The 20738-nt window shown below is 35.0% G+C and overlaps 1 protein-coding gene across 2 annotated transcripts; it reads right to left on the reverse strand.

Moving 5' to 3' along the window:
* Positions 1-1128: 1128 nt before the first annotated feature.
* On the reverse strand, positions 1129-20304 carry Mcee (methylmalonyl-CoA epimerase). 2 transcript variants are annotated; one of them, XM_076848870.2, is made up of 3 exons: positions 20199-20304; positions 12191-12366; positions 1129-1514 (listed from the first exon to the last, which is right to left on the reverse strand). In XM_076848870.2, exons 1-3 carry the CDS (start codon positions 20257-20259, stop codon positions 1362-1364), a joined length of 390 nt encoding a protein of 129 aa, XP_076704985.1. In that variant the 5' UTR covers positions 20260-20304; the 3' UTR covers positions 1129-1361. The 2 variants fall into 2 exon arrangements, with proteins under 2 accessions (XP_076704985.1, XP_076704984.1); XM_076848869.2 differs by having other exon boundaries at positions 12029-12366.
* Between the last annotated feature and the right edge of the window lie 434 nt (positions 20305-20738).

Below are 20738 nucleotides of genomic sequence, written 5' to 3' on the forward strand. Positions count from 1 at the left end.
AGGCACTGGGTTCAATCCTCTGCATCACATTAAATGAACAAATAAATAAAGGTGTTAAAAAACTACATTATAAAAAACTGTTATTTTATAAACATTACTATGTTGTATCTCCATTTTCAGCAGCTTAAGACATTTTTTACTCCGAGACTTACTGCCAGATTTCAGCTCTCTGTGCGCCCAGAGATCATTCACCAAATTTCCCACAAAAATTCTTATTCATACACCTAAACCTAATATCTCAAATACCTCACCCTAAGGAACTCATGACCATGAATTGTTCCCAAAGAGCAAATATTTTGAGATAAAACTCCATAAACTTGAACAGTTCCCTCTGAAACATGTAGTCCTAGATTTTTCTTTCTTTTTTTTTTTTTTGGTTGTTGTTTTTCACATATGAGAGAACATTTGGTACTTGTCTGTGTCTGGCTTATTTCCTTTAACATAATATCCCCCAATTTCATTCTCTTTGTGACAGGATTTCATTCTTTATGGAAGAATCCTCCATTTTGTATATATATGATACTTTCTTTATCCATTCATCTATTAATGGGCACCTAGGCTTGATTCCATATCTTAGCTATTGTGAATAGTGCTGCGAAATACATTGCTATAGAGGTATCTCTTTGCTATGCTTTCGTTTCCTTTGGATATTTATCCAGAAGTGGGATAATTGTATTTAATGTTCTTTCATATGGGGAAGCTAAAAAAAGTCAACTGAAAGTAGAATAATGATTATTAGGGTCTGGTAAATGCGAAGAGGGAAGAATATAGAAAAAGGAAGATTGGATTTGACCCATGCACACTGTGGGCATGTATGAAAATATCACACCAAACCCCATTAATATGTACAATTAATTTAAAAAATTGTTAAAAATTAATTTAATAAATGAATGTGTTAAAATGAAAAAATAAAAAGCAAACAATTTTAATTTAAAAATAAATTGTGGACTTTGGAAAATTGTTTTAAAAATTAAAAGCTTAGTTTTTAACATTCTTGAAAACAGCTTTGTCTCAAATATGTATGCATGTAACTCTCATGTATACTTTCATAACTCCTTTGTACATCTAATCTGCTTCACACAGCCACATCCACACCCTTTAAACAGATAACATACTGTACTCAATTACTATTTTAAACGGGAGTAATTTATTTCTATGAATATGATTTTAATAATTTTCCCTAACCATTTAATAAACAAGGCTTTTTCCAAATCTAATTTATACATATGTATGTACATATATTACATAATTTTAATATTTCTGTAATTTAGTCTTTAACTTTGGAAGCAGTACCATAATACATTTTGATAGTGTTTAAAAGGGTTTTTAGGGAAATTAATTAAGTTTCTTGCAAATATAAATCAAGCTTGCTCCAGTTCTATAAGAACTCCACCACAGTCTTTAGGATGAAGAAAAATAACTGGTTTTCCATGTGCTCCTATTTTGACCTCTTCGCTTAGAATACGGATCTTCTTTTTTTTCAAATCCATCATCACTGCATTTATATTATCCACCTTGAAAAAAGAAATAAGAACATAAATAAGAGCATAAATATAGCAAGTTATAGTATCATAAAGACTTAGAAACAACTTTGAGAACTTACACAGCATTATCTCCTCTACCTTTGGAAAAGACTATTCTTAAGCCACCACATGAAATGAAAGCAGGGCTAGGGTGTAGCTCAGTGGCACAATGCTTGTCTAATATGCATGAGACTCTTGAGTTCAAGTCCCAGGATGGGAAAAAAATAATGAAAAATAAACTCAAACAGAGAAGTAAATGAAGTTACTAAATCTTCTTAGGTGACCAACTGTAATGCCATAAAAAACTCATTGTGGGTAAATGTTACCCGTTATAACTTAAATAGTATGTCCTCTTTGTCATAGTTTCTTTTGGAAGTAATATTGGTGATTTTGGACAAATTGTTTTTTCCTGAGAACCTTGTGTTCCTCAAACCAAGGAAATGAGGAGGCTGTAGTTTGGACCTTAAGTATCTTCCAAAGATCCACATGGTAAAAGTTTGAATCTTGGGGTAGTGCTATTGTGAGATGGCAGAGCTTTTAGGAGATGGAAATTAGTGGGAAATCTTCAGGTAATTGGGAATGTACTCTTGAAGGGGACAGTGGGACCTCAGTCCCTTCCTCTTCCTTTCTCTTTAGCTCCTTAGCCATGAAGTGAGCAGTTTTTCCACTGCCGGGTGTTTCCTGCCAGGACATGCTGCTTTACCACAGGCCCAAAAGCACTGGGGCTAACCAACCATGAACTGAAACCTCAAAAACTGAGTCAGAATAAATCTTTTTTCTTTATAAAATTATTATTTCAGGTATTTATTTGATATAGATGGAAAGCTAACAATAGTCCTATAAATTGACTATAGATTAAAATGAGATAACAGAGTTTTTCCCCTCCCAAATTAATTGATTATTAACTCTGAAATTTAAATTTGAAATACATAAAAATCATTATTAAACTTCTATCAAAATATAGGCTGGGGATGTGGCTCAAGCAGTAGCGCCCTCACCTAGCATTCGTGTGGCCGGGGTTCAATCCTCAGCACCACATACACACAAAGATGTTGTATCTGCTGAAAACTAAAAAATAAATATTAAAAACTTCTCTCTCTCAAAAAAAAACTGCTATAAAAATTTATTCTTATTCTAAAAAATCTAGAATTTTTTTATAATTTTGTAATTCTCTTATAAATTATTTCTATTTGCTTCATATTTATTTGCAGTCTAGGAAATGATAAAGAAATGATCCTCCTCTATCTTGGAAAGTCAGCCTCTCAGACAGGGAACCTGGAAATGGGTTAAATGACCACATTCCCAGGCAGTCTGAACTCACTCTAGAATTCAATGACTTAATAGCATTCCAAATATCAAAAGTGGGAGTGTATGGGGGGATAATAGAAGACTGATTTCCCACCACACAGATCTAACATGTTAATATTTATGTAATCTTATTTCCAAAGAACCAAAGGTTGTATATTGAATTCTAAAACTGACCAAACAACTAGTGAGAATACTAAATGTTACCATAAACTATGATTTCTTCATATGATATACATTCTACTTGTATTCCTATAATGTTTTAAAACTCCTAGTCATGCCTACATTATGACTATGTTCATTTCATGTTAACTTGTATAGCAGCTGCTCTATTCTCATTTTTTTCTAAAAAGTACATGCATGAGCTGGTTGAGTGGCCACGCCCACTGGATCATTCTTTGGAAAATTAGTTCTCACCAAAGTCAGGCATTGTCAATTTTATTTTTTAAAATAGTTTTTTAGTTATAGGTAGACAAAATACCTTTGTTTTATTTTTTTTTAAATTCTTTTTAGTTATACATGGTCACAATATCTTTGTTTATTTATTTTTATGTGGTGCTGAGGATCGAACCCAGGGTCTCACACGTGCGAGACGAGCACTCTACCACTGAGCCACAACCCCTTTATTTTATTTATTTACATGAGGTGCTCAGGATTGAACCCAGTACCTCACACGTGTTAGGTAAGTGCTCAACGGCTGAGACACAACCTCAGTCCTTTACCTTATTTTTAAAAATTTCTATAAATATTGTTGAGCTTTGTTCTGATTGTAAGATGGAATTGGAACAGTCTCTAGTCTAGACTAATTTCTTACTCCTGAAAGCACTTTTGAATACTCTACCCACTGCCCCCATGTATTTCAAGGTTTTTCCACTATGACTAGCAAGAAAAAACCATTCCACCTCTGTGTGATGTTTGTTCCCTCTGATCCTTTCAGAGGGCTCTGCGTTCAGCAACAGGTAGCTTCCTAACATGCATCCCTACCTGATTCTCAGATGGCGATGTGAAAGGCTATAGATCTCTGGAGCATCTATGCAGCTCTCTCCTTTTAGCACATTACATTATCAACTCCAAGAACCAAGAACCAAGAACCAAGAACCAAGGCTTCCTCAGACTCCCAACTTCTAGGTTCTCAGTTTGGCAAAACTGTGAAGCTCCACTGGATTCCCCTGTCCTGCAAGGAAGACTTGGAAACTCTTCAGCCATATCTGGTTGAGAAATTGCAAGCATCCTTTTATTTGCTTCCCCTCTCTCAGGGGATTAGCTTTCTTTGCTGCTTGACATTCAATGCCAGACAACCACTCTTTTGTATGTTTTGTTTACATTGTTTCAAGGAGGAGGATAAACTGCTCTCTGTTATTCCACCTTAGCTGAAATTAGAATTCTAAATTGTAGGGATTTTTGGTTATTACTTAACCAGTATTATTACATATTATTCTATAATTTTTGTGTCTTTTTTTTTCTGATTGCTTAAATGATTTGACCTTCATCCTGGTTTTCAGCTTGATGATGTAGGCTTAAGTTTTTTATTTTATTGCATTTGTCCTATTTGGGGTTGCTGAGTTTAATGAATGTATGGGTTGATATCTTACATCAGATTGGTAATGTCCTTGTTGACTATTCAATTATTGCTTCTATTTTATTTTTCTCTTGCCTTCCTTTCCAGGACTCCACCCTGTGCTAGAACTTTTGACCACATTCTTCATCTCTCTTATGCTCTCTCTTTTCTTTTCCTTTCATAGTGTTTTACCCTGCCCCACCCCTCTCCATATTTTTTGCCTCTTGATTTTTGGACTTCTAGCCTAGAGGATAGGCTAGAACCATGAGAGGATAAATTTTTGTTATGCTAAGCGCTGAGTTTGTGGTGATTCTTTACAAGAGACAAATTCTAGATAGGGCAGAGGGGTTGGAGGGGAAGGGAGATGGCATGGGGTTATTAATGATGGTGGAATGTGATAATCATTATTATCCAAAGTACAGGTATGAAGACATGAATTGGTGTGAATATACTGTGTATACAACCAGAGATATGAAAAATTGTGCTCTATATGTGTAATAAGAATTGTATGGGTTGGAGTTGTGGCTCAGCAGTAGAGTGCTCGCCTAGCACTTACGAGACCCTGGGTTCGATCCTCAGCACCACATAAAAATTAAAGATGCTGTGTCCACCAAAAACTAAAAAACAAATATTAAAAATTTCTCTCTCTCAAAAAAAAAAAAGAATTGTAATGCATTCTGCTGTCATATATAAATAAAAAAGGAAAAAAAAAGAACTCCAGGAAACTCATACAATAACTATATATGTGTACTGAAACTGAATAATTAAGGACACTGATATGACTCTACATTGTGTACAACCAGGGAATTGTAATGTTGGGCTCTATTTGTGTACAATGAATTGAAATGCATTCTGCTGCCATGTATAACTAGGTAAAACAAACAAACAAAAAAATAACACTAATATCAGATGGTGAGTGCCAAGTTTTTCATATATACATACCCAAGTTGGGATTCGGAGGTATGTAGAGAAGCAAGGGAAAGGTCAGAGTGATTCAAGTGATAGAGTTGGAGACATCAGTGTAAATTCATGAGCTTATGTTATTTTGTGAGCCCAACATGGTTTACATATAGAAATATTTACACATAAGTTTAAACGTACAGTATATATAATATTTACACATAAGTTTAAACGTACAGTATATAAACACATATTTCCTTTCTGTGTTAGTTCAAAGGGCCTAGACCAATGAGCACACCTAGAGAGCCCATCTTGGTTTCTAACACCATTTTCCAGTAATAAGAACCAAAGCTTCTTGGAGAAACAACTGGTTCTAGAATTAGGGTAAGGAATATAAGTTTGGAGAACCTTGTAGTCCCCAAAAATAAGGAAATTCTCAAAAAAAAAAAAAAGTCATAGGGTATGCCAAAGGGACACAAGTGCCAAACAAAAGAGTTTTCAATGGTCAAAGCTAAAATGATTTGAGGGATAAAGTATAAAATAAATATCCACAAGCACATATTGATATAACTATCTACTCCTGAAGTGTGGACATCCCATAATGACCTCCTTCCAAAGAGCATAGTATGAAAGAGAAAGAAAAAAAAAGTAACTTTACAGTGAAGACACCTGACACCTCAATTAGGAGATGAGGGTTCATATCAACAACGACAAGTCATGTTGATAGGATTTGTCCTGATAGGATGTGATGATAATGGTACTTCATCTCTGTGGTCTTCCTTCCCAGAATAACCTCATTTATAATCAGGAAAAAAAATTCAAATATCAAGTGGGGGGTAGTTTACAAAATATCTGGCCAGAAATCCTCAAGAGTATCTAGGTCATCAAAAACATGGAAAGTCTGAGAAACTATCATAGGTAAGAGGAACTCAAGGAGACATGATTATGTGATGTGTGATCCTGGAGGGGATTCTGGAACAGAAAAAGGATGCTGGAAAGAAGAATGAAATTGTGGCATTTGCTGGTAAATGGATGGAACTGGACAATATCATGCTAAGCGAAACAAGCCAATCTCAAAGAACCAAAGGTTGAATGTTTTCTTTGATATCTGGATGATAGTTCACAAAGGGGGGTGGCTAGGGAAGAATAGAGATAATTTGAATTAGAGGGAGGAGAGGGATATGGGGGTTAGGGATGACAGTAGAATGAATTAGACATATATGCAATTCTATGTGTATATATGATTACATGGCTGGTGTAACTATACAACCGAAGAATGAGAAGTTATACGCTATCTATGTGCATTCTACTATCATGTATAACCAGAAAAAAAAAGGATGCTGGGTAAAAACAAAGGAAGTCTGAATAATGTACATTAGTGTACCATAATAGATCATTATTTATTCATTAATGGTGACAACTGCATCATATTAATGTTAAATGTTAATATTTTTAAAATAATCTGAGGAGATTAATCACTATATGTAATGAGTGAATCTTATTAGAATACTGATTAGAACAAGTCAACTACAAAAAGACACCAGTAACTCAATCTTGAAAATTTGATTTACAAATTGTGTATAGAGGTCTTTAAAGATTTACCTCTAATTTTGATCAACAGGATAATGCCATTGTGGTTATTTACTTCTTAGAGATACAAACTGAATAAGGGCAAAATGAAGTTGCAAATTACTAAAAGTTTTAATAAAGGGAAAAGAAAGAAGGTGTGGATGTTGAATCGGGATAATGGATGTTTGGAGGTTCATTACATTATTTTTTCTACTTCTTGTATGTTTGAAATTTTTCATAATATAATCATGAGTCTTTTCATATTGCCCTTTTGGTAACTTCTGTTTTCTTCATGAATGTTCAACTTAGAGAACATTCTACTCAAGTATAAATATGTAGAATTCTGATGCTCAGGGCTTATCCTCTAAGACTTAAGTTAGGTTTATTTTTTTAAATGCCTAATTAACATTAGACTGGCATCTTTATTTGTTACTATTTCTAGCACTAACTTTGATTTTAAAGATCTTGTATCGTATTAATTCTTCTCTTAGTGTTGCTATAAAATTTACAATTCTTTAAGAGTACTCTGAATGTTTTGTTTGGTGGTAATAAAAAGAATGGAAGAAAAATGTCTTAATTTTCTGAGCTGAAAGTACATTCGATAGTTATAAGAAATGCAAAGCAATTTTATTTGAGAAATTAAGTCTTAAAAATGTGTTTTCAGTCTTTTAAAAGTGCTTTTATAGTCTGTCAAACAATCAAAGTCGTGCATCAGATAACTCTCTAAAGCCTTAAGTGTCTTAATGAAAATGTGGGCAGATTCTCACTTCAAATTCTTGTATGTGAGTTTATACTGATTTTGTCACTGTATATGAAGTGGCAATAATCCAAATTAAAAATGTTTGGATTATTATGATCAGAATTCAGAATCTTCTTTGGTCTTATATCTTCTTTGGTGCTCAGTTGCCCCATCTAAAGATGGCAATGCAATTTTGTTTGTTGGAAGGCAAGTCATTTTGTAAATAACATCTTTTAATCTTAAGTTATGTAACTCTAGTTTTATGAACAAGTAAACTTTTATGAACAAGTAATAAAGTGCACTTTTAATAGTGCTTTAAATTTTGATTGACTTAATAAACAGGCTATTATTTTACATAGAATTATAATGGTGTAAATTCATGTCAATAATGAATGAATTCAATACTCAAATTCATTTAAATCTATGAAAGTTAAAATGAAATGTTGGCATTAAATATTTACGTTGCAATTGTCTCTCCCCTAAAGCTAAAAACTAAGTGAATTACACAAACCTAACACTGTTCTTACTTTGCAAGTTTTAATGTTTTTCTTGGGAATTATTTCAAAATGTGTATGTTACCTTAAGTTTGCATGGTTTCTATACAGTCTAGTGATTGTGATGGACAGTATTTCCCAAATGTTCGTCTCCACTGAAATGTTCACCAGTTGAAAAAAAACTTTTTTTTTAAAAAAAAGGAAAAACCCCAAAATAAACCTGTAGATTTATTTAATTGATAAGTATCTTAGTTTGTATCTTGAATGGCCCCTCAAGACCTGTATTAAAGGATTGGACCCCAAGTGATGTCACTACTGGAAGGTGGTAAAACCTTTAAGAGGTGGAGTCTAATGGAAGGAAGTTAAGTTATTAGGAGCCTATTCTTGAAGGGGATATTGGAACCCTACCCTTCCTCATTTTTTTCTCCTCTCTTTCTTATGTTTTGCTTCCTGGCTGCCATAAAGTGAACAGGCTTCCTTTGGAATCTGCTCCCAACATGACGTTCATTGCCACCACAGGCCCAAAGTAACAGGCCCCAGTGACCATGATCTGAAATCTATAAACCATGAGATAAAATAAACCTTTCCTTCTTGTAAGTTGATTTTCTTAGGTACTTTGTCACAATGATGGAAAGATGACTGATACAACAGGATTCTTTTATTCCAAAAAGATTTCTCACTTTATTACTTTTTTTCCCCTCTCTCTCTCTCTCTCTCTCTAATAAAATGCCCTTTCTTTTGGAAAATGTTAGTATTGGATGGTGGTTTTAGTAGCATAGAAAGTTAAAAATCTCACCAAATGGTCCATTTTGTTTTGGTTTGCTGTGTTCTCTGAAAATTTTGTCATACTATAAAATCCACACACATGGGAACCTATGATACAGAGTTCACTAGAAGTATTTATTCCTGGGGTTTTTTGTAAGCCAAAGCCAAAATGAGAGGAGACTTTTTTCTTTCTTTTTTTTTTTTTTTTGTGATGGGATCTTACAATGTTGCCCAGGCTGGCTTATAACACCTTGGCTCAACAGAGGGCTCCTGCCTCAGACTGCCATGTAGTTTGGACTCTAGGCACCATATCACCATACCTGGCTACAAAGGATTTTTTTTTTTTTTGTAAAGTACTCGTCTAGCATGTGTGAGGCACTGGGTTTGATCCTCAGCACCACATAAAAATAAAATAAGGATTTTTTTTTTTAAAGGGGGAATTTCAGTTTTCTTGAATGAAGACCATATCCTAGCATGTGGAAAAGAAGTTACCTCATTAGTCTTTTATTTTAAAGTTATAAAATTTTCCTTTCATTTGGCATATGTGCTCAATGAAAAAAATCTGTAAAACACATAAAACAAGTCATTGATTTTTTGACCACTTGGAAAATAAGAGCATTTCTTTACATTTTGCTATGTGGTTTTTTTGTTGTTGTTGTTTTTGGCTTTTTTTTTGGTGCTACAGATTGGATCCAGAGGCGCTTTACTACTGTGCTACATCCCCAGTCCTTTTTTATTTTTTATTTTTAGGCAGGGTCTCATTAAGTTGCGCAGGCTGGCGTAGAACTTGCAATTCTCCTGACTCATCCTTCTGAATAGTTGGGACTACAGGTACATGGCCACACCTGGCATTTATATCATCTTGAAGCTGTTTGTCCTGTATTCTCTCTGTGCCTTCTCTTCCCTCTGACTAGTAAATAGTGATGCCTGGAACAATCCTGTCAGTCATATATTACAGATGACAGAGTTGCCCCATCACTGGGACAGCTCACTTTTAGACTGAGAATAAGAAAATAAAATCTCTAGTTAAGCCATTATTTGTTGTGCATGTTGTGGAATGATGATAGATGGATGTCAGGCTAAAGTAGCAACTAGCCACTTTACATATTTTTTCCTATTACCTACCTTTATTTTATACTTATATACATTATTATTTCTCCCTTTTGATCTCTACTTTTGAATTTGCTGTTACTTTACTGAACTTCACTTTTCTTTACTTCACTGAACTTCTAACTTACACAGTCAGCCTCCTTTGAAGGCATAGGCTCTCTTGATGTAGAACCCAGATAGTACAGTGTGAGAGAGAGGAGAGTAGATTCAAAGGCAGATGGTCCTGCTTCTCATCCTGTGGGGCTTACACAAACCCTCGGGTCCACTGATAAAACCTGCAGCCAAAAGTAACCTCCTAAGAATGAAACAGAGACTAAATATTAGACTTTGTATAGTTCCCTGGTCTAATACCTTATAGCTCCCCCACCTCAATTTTTTTTTTTGAGAGAAAGAGAGAGAGAAAAAGAGAGAGAGAGAGAGAGATGAGAGAGAGAATTTTTTTAATATTTATTTTTCAGTTTTTTCGGTGGACACAACATCTTTATTTTTTAATTTTCATGTGGTACTGAGGATTGAATCCAGTGCCCTGCGCATGCCAGGCGAGCACGTTACCACTTGAGCCACATCCCTAGCCCCCCTGCACTTCAAATTTTAAGCTCAGTTAATACAATGAAAGCAAATGGCCTCATGGCTGAGAGTGCAGACCCTAGAATCAGAACAAATTTGGGTTTGAACCCCAGCCTTGCCACCTACAACTAATGCTATTGTGGGCAAGTTAACAAAATATGTTTTCTTACTTGTTAAATGGGGTTAATAGCACCCTCATGGATTAGTTATGAGAATTAAAGAAAATAATGAATGTTTAGTACTTCATATACTGCAAAAGATACTCAGTAAGTATTAGTTGTTATAACTCTATGTCTTTCCACATTCTAGTCCCTCTGCCTGGAACACCTTTTTCCTCTTGTTCATCTGGGGAATCCCTTCACAGTCATTGTAACTCATGCTCTGTAAGAACATTCCCAGCTCCTTGGCCTGGTAAGAACGATCAATCCTTCTCTTTGTTTGGGCACTGAGAAGACACACATGTTAATCTTAATCTTAAATCATATTTTAATATTAAACTAATCACAGTATAATTTACTTGCTTATTTAAATATCTGTTCCTTCTAACTGTGAACATGGTCCATGCTGCATTCATTGCTAAATCTTAAGTACGCAGAACAGTCTATTTATAGGTTCTCATATGTGTTTGCAACAACAAACTGAATACATCCTTAACTTCATTCTATAATCGACCCACCTTTCTTCTGGGTTAGGAATGAGACCTAAATATTAATTATCTCACTATTATTATCAAAAGACTTGTCTTACTAAATTAGTTTAAGTTGAAGCCTAATTGGCATTGCTGGTATTCTAAAAGGCAGTTATCTGAACATGAATATCTACCAATAAGTGTTCTGTAATGAAAATGCTCTCATCTAACATTTCTTAGTGTTTTCTCAGAAATTGTTAGCAAATGCAATTTAGAAGATCTTAAAAAATCACAATCAGTAATTGAAAATATACTGCTTTTATAAAAGGAAGAAGTTATTAAAATTTTAAGGACAGAAAATAATTATAAGAATACTTTGGGCAGGGAGTGTAGCTCAGTAGTAGAGTGCATTCTTAGCTTGTATGAGGCCCTGGGTTCAATCTCCTGTACCAAAAGAAAAAAGAAAAGAATACTTTGCATGTGTATGGAAATTCTTACCCTATAAAATCTTTCACCTGTCTCCTATTTGCCTATGATAGTGAAAACAGTTATATTCCTATTACATGGGAAAACATTTACTATAGATAAAACCTTGAGTAAAGATTATGTTTTACCCAACTTTGGTGGCCTTTTCAGTGGCGGTTGAATCTAGATTTCAATTAAATACATTATTTTTACAGTTTTCTAGAAGGAAAGAGAATATATATACACACACACATGTGTATGTGTGTATTCACCTTTGAAGATTTTTATTTCCTTTAAAGAACTTAATAAAATTTTTGATGACAGTGACTACATGTTGTCTTAAAAAGTAAAACACATTTTGTTAATGAGAGATTTAAAATACCAACAATAAAATAATAAAAATACCTCAATGCAGATGTGATGCATTCCTCCAGTCTTGTTTTTCTGCAGAAAACCTGCAATTGGACTGTCATTTCCCAGTGGATGAAGCAATTCCATCTTGGTATTTCCCAGGTTGACAAAAACAACAGATACTCCATGTTCAGGAAGAGGGACCACCTCACTTACCTGGGCCCCCAAAATATTCTGATAAAATGCTGTGGACTTTTTCAAATCTGGCACTGCAATGGCTACATGATTGAGTCGACCAAGATTCCATACAGGATCTGCCACCTGATGCAAGGACTGTGATGCAGAAAAACTTCTCACTGCTGGAACTGGATTTAGGAATTTTGAAAAACACCCTGAAAAATTGAACAGTCATTGGTATCCTTTTATTGAGAATTAATGCATTTCAAATTATAATTTAAAAAAACTAAACAAATAATACCTAAGAAAATTAATTATTTAATGTCTATTCTTTTTAATTATTGAAATTAACTCAGGGGAAATAAATGGAAAAACTTACTTTAAAATTACTCTGTGCTGCCCAGAATTAAAAAGCTAATTGTCCAAAATTAAGAAAAGTAATTCTGAGCTTGAGCTAAGCACAGTGTTGCAAGCAAGCCTGTAATCCCAGCAACTCAAGAGGCTGAAGCAAGAGAGAACAAGTTCAAGATCAACTTCAGCAACTTAGAGAGGCTGTCTTAAAATAAAAAGGGCTATGGTATTGCTTAGTGGTAGAGGGTCTCTGGGTTCAATTCCTACTATTATACACACACATATACACACACACACACACACACTGCTAATTCTGAACTTCAATTGGATTTTGAACAAAGAATGACACTTTTCATAATCATTTATATTTACTGGTAACACTTGAAGTATAATGGCATATTAAGAACTACTTGTTAAACTCTGAAGGGGGTTAAGTCTGAATGTAACAGTGATACAACATACACTTAATGATAAAAGCAAGCCACTTTCTTTCCCACCTAAACACAATTTTTTGTTTATAATCTGTAATAAAGTAATGAAATGCATATCTATACAATAATTTTTTAATGTGTATTTTATTTGAATGATTATCAACCAAGGAAAATATATCATTGTTGGGGGGATAAGCAAAGATTAAGGCAATAGTTAATTTATGAGAATTTCCTCTGACACCAGACTTTTTGTCATTTTGAAGGATTAGAGGCAGAACTTTGCTAATCTCCTTTCATTCAGTTGAAACCCCCTTTCATTCAGTAACTGAAGAAGGCTGCAAGACTTTCCCATTCCCACATACATGGGGTTTAAGAGTCCAACTCCCCAGAATGAAAAATAAATAAATGTATGAAGTCTAAATATAATTATGTAAAACTATTTCACTTAATAATTTGGTATGAAATAGCAAGATGAAGATTATATACAGTAATTTTTTAAACAATAGGTGGGTAGTGAAAAAAACTTTACCTAGTACCAAGTACAGCACAGCTATAGCTAATATAATACCTCTTAACTGAAATTTTCTTTAGGAAGAAAATTAAAGTGATACTATTTTGTTTTATTTAACCTGATACACTGTAAGTCAGTAGAAGGCAAAATTCAGCCTAAGATGGTTTTCTACCCTGCCCCAGTCTATATTATGGGTTACTGAAATACTTAAAGGTTCTTATTACCAATAGGGCAATATAGTTCTGTTTTATGGACTCACTGCTATTATGAAATCCAAATGTATTACAACTCAGCATATATATATATATATATATATACACACACACACACACACACACACACATATAAATGTACAACTGAAATGAAATTACATAAAAAGAATACTCAATCCTTATATAATGGCATAAAGAATACCCAATCTTTATTAGAAGTGATGTGCTTTTTTTATCCATCATTTGTTTATTGTAGATTTAAAAAAATATTAGTATTACCCATTAAATATGTAACTTTTGTTGTGTAGACAGTTGGTGCCCAAACAATACAGTACCAGACATACATAGATATACAACAAATTCATCCATTCTTATTGTTATTGATATATAATGATGATTTTCTAGCTGAGCGGCACGAGGGATTTTCTGCAGAAACACAGTGATAATGAACTTTACAAAGACTAATGACCAACAAAATCATTGCAAGCTGCTCCTCTTTTCTTTCTTCTCATGTTTACTGTATGTGCAACTTGCAATGGAAGTTTAATGAAGTATTTATATTAGAAAAAACATTGTATACAGGATTAATGAGCTTTTGGGTAGTATGCACACTACTGTCATTGAAAGTTTAAGGGTATGTCAAATATTGTGCTGGTATCTGGATTGTCCTTACCAGAATTACTTCTACAAGAGATGGAGCAGGTAGAGATCCTTAATATAATTAATTAATATAATATAAAATAATTAATTAATATTACACTATCATAAGCATTTGAATATACAGATATGTTAAAGGAACAAATTATAGGATATTTAAATGAAAGCAGTTTTATACCCTATGCCACTTTGCTTTAGGAATATTGAAAAAACTCTTGTCACTGAAAATGAAGGCCAATTCACGTTATTTGAAGCCTTACTGTAGAATTCCTCTATAACTATTTTATCATTTGATTTACCAGGACAGGTTCTTTTTTAATAGAAAACAAAATCTGCTTTATATGTTAGAGAGACCACAGCATTTTTCATATTGTAAAAGTTTAAGATTTTGAAGCCACCTAGGTTTATCTTTTCTCTAGAGATGGGAAATGGTTTCAGGAATACAATATAATTCTTTGTTGGTTTCTTTGGCCCCCTAAGACATACATTCTAGAATTAGGATAGAAAAAAATACAGCAATACCAATGAAAATTCAATAATTTAGCTTCTTTAAAAGGAGAGGATAGAGCCAGGTACAGGGGTGCATGCCTCCCAGCAGCTCGGGAGGCTGAGGCAGGAGGATCATGAATTCAAAGCCAGCCTCAGCAAGGGTGAGGTGCTAAGCAACTTAGTGAGACCTTGTCTCTAAATAAAATACAAAATAGGGCTGGGGATGTGGCTCAGTGGTTGAGTGTCCATGAGTTTAATCCCTGGTACCAAAAAAAAAAAAAAAAAAAGGATAGGATATAAAAACGGCCAACAAGCATATTAGATATTCAATAATATTAGTGATTAAAGAAAAGCCAATCAAATCCATGATGAGATACTACTTCACAGCCACCAAGAAAAACAAAATAAGCAGGTGTTGATGAGTATGTAGAGAAACTGGAACCCTTGTATTTTGTTGATAAAAATTTAAAATGGTGCAGCTGTAAAGGGATGGTTTGTCAGTTCCTTAGAAAATTAAACAAATTATCATATGACCCAGGAATTCCACACCTAAGTACCCCAAATAGCTGCAAACAGGAATTTGAAATCTTGTGCACTAACAATCACAGTAGCAGCATTCCCAATAGACAAACAATGAAATATTATTCATATCTACATAAGGAAGTATTATCTGGATGTAAAGTATTCATACATGCTACAATGTGGATGAATGTATAATATATATGAAATATGTAACTAATATTAGTGATAGAAGGCTGACATAAAAGGTCACATGCTGTATGATCCTAATTATATATAATATCTAGAATAGGTAAATCTATAGTGACAGAAGGCAAAACAATGGTTGCCAGAGGCTGGAAGGAGGAGGGAACAGAAACAACTGCTTAATATAAATGGGTTTACTTTTGGGGTGACAAAAATGTTTTGGAACTGGATAAAGGTAACAGCTGCACAACATTGCAAGTGTAATAAATACTGTTAAATTGTACATTTTTATTTCTCCCCAGGGCCAAGAATCTAATCCAGAGTCTTGTGTTTGTTAGTAACTGTATATATATATATTTTTTTAAAGAGAGAGAGGGAGAGGAGAGAGAGAGAGAGAGAATGAGAGAATTTTTTTTTAATATTTATTTTTTAGTTTTCCGCGGACACAACATCTTTGTTTGTATGTGGTGCTGAGGATCGAACCCAGGCCGCACGCATGCCAGGCGAGCGCGCTACCACTTGAGCCACATCCCCAGCCCCAGTAACTGTATATTTTTTAATGGGGAAGAGGAAGATGAAAATGAGGAGGAATGTAACAATCCTAGCAGTAAAAATCTGTGGATAAAACCCTGTAGACCAAGCAAACTGGGTAAGGAACAGGGAATAAAGGCTTTTAAATAATATATGTGTGTGTGTGTATTATATATATTAGTGATTAATGATTATTAGTGACAATACATACATACACACACACACACACACACACACACACAACACATATTCCAGTGTTACTAAGATATGATGGACAAATTGAAATTACATGTACTGAAAGTTTTTAAATATGTATATAATATAAAATGATTTTCACAAACTTTTTTTTCAAATATTTATTTTTTAGTTGTAGTTGGACACTATCTTTATTTTATTTTTACGTGTGCTGAGGATCGAACCCAGGGCCTTGCGCATCCTAGGCAAGGACTCTACCGCTGAGCCACAATCCCAGCCCCTCAAACTAACTTTTTAAAAAATATTTATTTTTTAGTTATAGGTGGACACAATATCTTTATTTTATTTGTATGTGGTGCTGGTGATCGAACCCAGTACCTCATGCATGGTAGATGAGCACTTACCTCTGAGCCAAAGCCCAACACATCAAACTAACTTTTTAAAAAGATATTATTTCATATTTTCACCGAACTGGTAGAAACTCTCAACTCTAGAATTAGATTTCTGACTCTGAGCTCAGAAGGGTGCAGTACAATTGTACTGCTTTAAACTCCTCAGTAGGTCATTTGTAATTATTCCAATAAGGGTTATTTTGTAAAAATAAACTACAAAGTATAACTATGTGTGAATAAACACGTAAAATACTTGAAAATAGGAGGATTAAAAACCAAGAGTGTAAAGATGAATAACCATTTTAAAACAACTTACTTTCACACACATCAGAAATGTGGTACATGATATATTATTAAAAAATCTAGTATGTTAACTCTTAATTCTTACCTTCCTGTGTATCAGTTCTCATTAATCATGTTCTTACTAATAACTTCTACTGTTTTGACTTTAAAATAACATGCCTTTCTTTCAGTTCAGATTTGGCATTTCAGATTAGGTTTTCCAGACAGTTTCCAAATAAATAAAGGTTTACCTTCAAGAGTTTATATTGAAATTCATTAAGGGTACCTAGTATTTAAACAAATTAGATGTTAACTTTGTATATAAAGTGTCATAAAATTGTGACTAATCACTTGTAATAAGTTTTTCAACAGCTTTATCTCAACAGTTATATTTAGAAAACAGATTTATAATTTACATATCATGAAGTTCACCAATTTGAGGTGTAAATTCAGTAGTTTTTAGAATATTTGCAAAGTTGTGCAACCTTCACATAATTTTATGTTCACATTTAGATTTTACGTTCAAGTATTATTATGTAAGAGGCAGAGTGCCTTATGGTTAGGAATATGAGCTCTAGTGCTAGAATGTTCTAATTCAAACCTTGACCTTACCATTCAATTGTGTTACTGAGCTAGTTACTCAACCACTCTATACCAGTATTTCTGCATATATAAAATGAAAACAGTATCTATCTCATAGGGAATGTCATAAAACCAAATGGTAAATATATATGAAGAGTTGAAAAAAGAGCCCAGCACAAAGTAAATAATAAATACCAAGAGTTACCATTGCTGGCACCCTTAGAAAGGTTACATCAACAACTTGCTTACAAATGTAAGCATCTCTGACTACTAATGTACTTTATGCTTTTAAAGGATCCCATGAAAGTTAACTCTGTACCACCTCAGTCACAGTATTGCCCTTATGCTACAATCTCATTCAATAGCTAAAATAACTTGTATACACAGTGCTTTTGTATTCACTGCTTCATTCATTAATGCAGTTTATTTTTTTTCATGATAAGGAGACCACTCACCTCCTTTCTCTCTAGAAAATTGTGTGGGCTCCAATTTGAGAACATTGTTGGTAGTAATTGAGTATTTAGCAATTGATATCATGTTGTAGTTTTGCTGTTGGGAGGTATTAGAAGCATAGTATTCTGTTTAATTTTTAGTGTAGAAATACAGATTTACCATTTTGCTGAGTTAAAATTAGTTGCTAATGATAACTTTCCAACATACACTGATCATGACTGGTAATTTCTGGAAACTTCTTTTAATATCATAAACAAATAGAAACTACACATTATGCCTTTATAAGAACCTATAAGCTGGCTATTATCCCTAAAGCTAATATGTTGCAAATCATCTCTAGGTATTTTCTATATTTTGTTAACAGCTGGGATTTATTAATAGTGAAGTACAGAATCCCCTGGGGTAAAATCTGGCTGATTTTACCTGACCTTTCCAGACCTGTGGGCTTATTTCATTGTTAAGATTTATGCATCAATGTTCCAATATAGTATTGTCTAAATCTGTAATCCTGCCTTACCAAACTGAAATTACAAATACTGATGTGGGAGTGTACCATGTGGTAGCCTGACTCATCCTATTAGTGTTTGTAGCCATTGAAATAATGGTCACAAAGACTAATGAAGTGAGAATGTTATTTTATTTAATCCTCACAATAATTCTATGGATTAGATAATATTATTTTCCTCATCTTTTTAGAAATAAGGAAATAGGCTAAACAGATCACAAGTGATTTTCCTCAATATCACAATAAGTTGCAAAGTGGGGCCACTAGCCCAGGTCTGTCAAACATTGAAGTTGATGTTATTAAATGATTATGTTTAACTCTCATTCCTCTAAAATTCTTTACCATTCTTTCAATTCTCAGTTTTCAATGTCTTTGGCTTATGCAATTACCTAAGAGATGTCTTGATAAGAAATAACAAGACAGCTTTTTGTTTTATGAGTTTTTTTACAAAGAGTTATGTGCAACGGTATGTGAGCTAAAATGCTGACCTGTATTTTACCAAGGATATAAAGGCCAATAGGGTTGTTAACAAAATCTGAATATTATGTTAACTAGATATTCATTTTAACAGTGCTCAGTGTTTTTTCATGTGTATACATATATTTCACTTTTTAAAAATGATTTAAGTGTTGAGACAGCTAAACCTACTAAGTACACTTTTTCTTTGCATATGGATGCTCATCACTTAACTCTGGACATGATAGATAATTAAGAAATTCTGTGACTAATGAGAAAGGCTTGAGTGATCAATAAAGAACCGATCCAGTTTGAGATGGAACTTCAATGGATGGCTAGGACTTCAGGTTTCAATAGGCTGACTACAGAGGGCACTTTTTAGGAGAGAAACCTAACAAAACTTTATTTCCTGGGCCGGGGCTGCAGCTCAGTGGTGGAGCGCTTGCCTGTAAGCTGAGGTACTGGGTTCTATCCTCAGCACTACACAAAAATAAATAGATTGTGTCCATGTACAACTAAAAAAGTCAAAAAACAAAACCAAAACCACTATTTCCTTGAACACTTTTGAAGGTGCTGGCTGAAGGATTTGCCACACTATGTTCAGGAGTAAGTCTGGGAATTATCACGTTGTACTTATATCAAATAGGAAATCTCAGATTAGGGGGGGGGGAAATGCTAGCGTTTGTAAAGAGAGGAAGAGGGAGGAGAAAATGGGAAACTCAGAAAACTTTGACCATTAGTCATCACAGATTTCATGTAGACATAAAGAAAAAAAAAAGTGGAGGTGGAGCGACCTTGAGGAGTTTCAAAATACTTCTCTGTTTATATAGAAGATGATAAATACACTAGGGCACGTGGGTAAAATATTTCTTTGGTATTCTTTACCCCAGTGACTTTCAGTTGTTCCTGCAGGGGTTTCATGCTTGAATTCAGCTTAAGACCACAGGACTTGCCCTCTTTTCTATATTTTCCCCAATGTCTTATGGTATGCGGTGAACACTCAATTCCTCCTCCATTTACTTCCTTCCTTTTCATCTGTCCCTACCTTGCACACACAGCTCACAGGGTGGCACACTAAGACACCCCCCTCCGCCCCCGCCCCCGCCCCGCTCCCCCCGCTTTTAAGTTACTGCTGGCTAAGGTGCTGACAGAAGCTGCGAAAGGCGGCTCCGTAGGGCAGGACGCTTTAGACCCAGGTGGTTGGCCACCGGTGGTCTCCTCCGTCCCGAGCCCCCGGTTCCGCGCACACCGCCCTGCCCCGCCCCACGGTGATCCCAACGGTGCCCGGTATTCACCTACGGCCAACGCAGCCCCCGCCTTGGCAGCCCCCGCCACGGCCGTCAATACACGCGCCATCTTGGGAAGCTACCTGCTAGGTCCCGACTGGCTGCAGAGCCGGCGAGGAAAGAGGGCGAGGGGCGGGGCCACGTGACGAGGTGAGTGGCTAGAGACCTAAGGGGCGGGGAAAGGCGGCCAGAGGGCGTGGCGAGCGTGTTTGGATTCCTAGGGATGATGGAAGAGACCCCTCCCTTCTGGTAGTAGCAGTGCGTTCCTGTTACCTTGCATAATCTGACTCTCACCGGGCTCTAAAACTCGCCACCTACTGTATCCAAAGAAGAAACGTAAAACGACCACGCGTCACCAGTTGTGGGCCCCTCAGGAAACCCAAACATAAAGTTTGGAGGAAATTCAACGATTCCTGGACTGACCAGTAGCTATTTTCTGTTTCCTGCCCCGCCCCACTACGCAAGCCCAGTGAAAGTTCTCACACTATCATTGGCTCCAATTGAAGTGGGTCCGGAACCTATGCACGACGGAATCTTCAGCTAGGAGTT

Source organism: Callospermophilus lateralis, chromosome 3 (assembly GCF_048772815.1).
Source record: "Callospermophilus lateralis isolate mCalLat2 chromosome 3, mCalLat2.hap1, whole genome shotgun sequence".
Taxonomy (NCBI): domain Eukaryota; kingdom Metazoa; phylum Chordata; class Mammalia; order Rodentia; family Sciuridae; genus Callospermophilus; species Callospermophilus lateralis.

Bases quoted from the DNA above. Each gene is read 5' to 3' on its own strand.
- Mcee (XM_076848869.2), bottom strand. From the start codon at position 20,259: ATGGCGCGTGTATTGACGGCCGTGGCGGGGGCTGCCAAGGCGGGGGCT. The intron at 12,367-20,198 runs GTGAATACCGGG...TCAATTTTTCAG, and splicing joins GGGGGCTGCGTTGGCCGTAG to GGTGTTTTTCAAAATTCCTA. The intron at 1,515-12,028 runs GTATTTTTATTA...TCTTTTTTCAAG, and splicing joins TGCATCACATCTGCATTGAG to GTGGATAATATAAATGCAGT.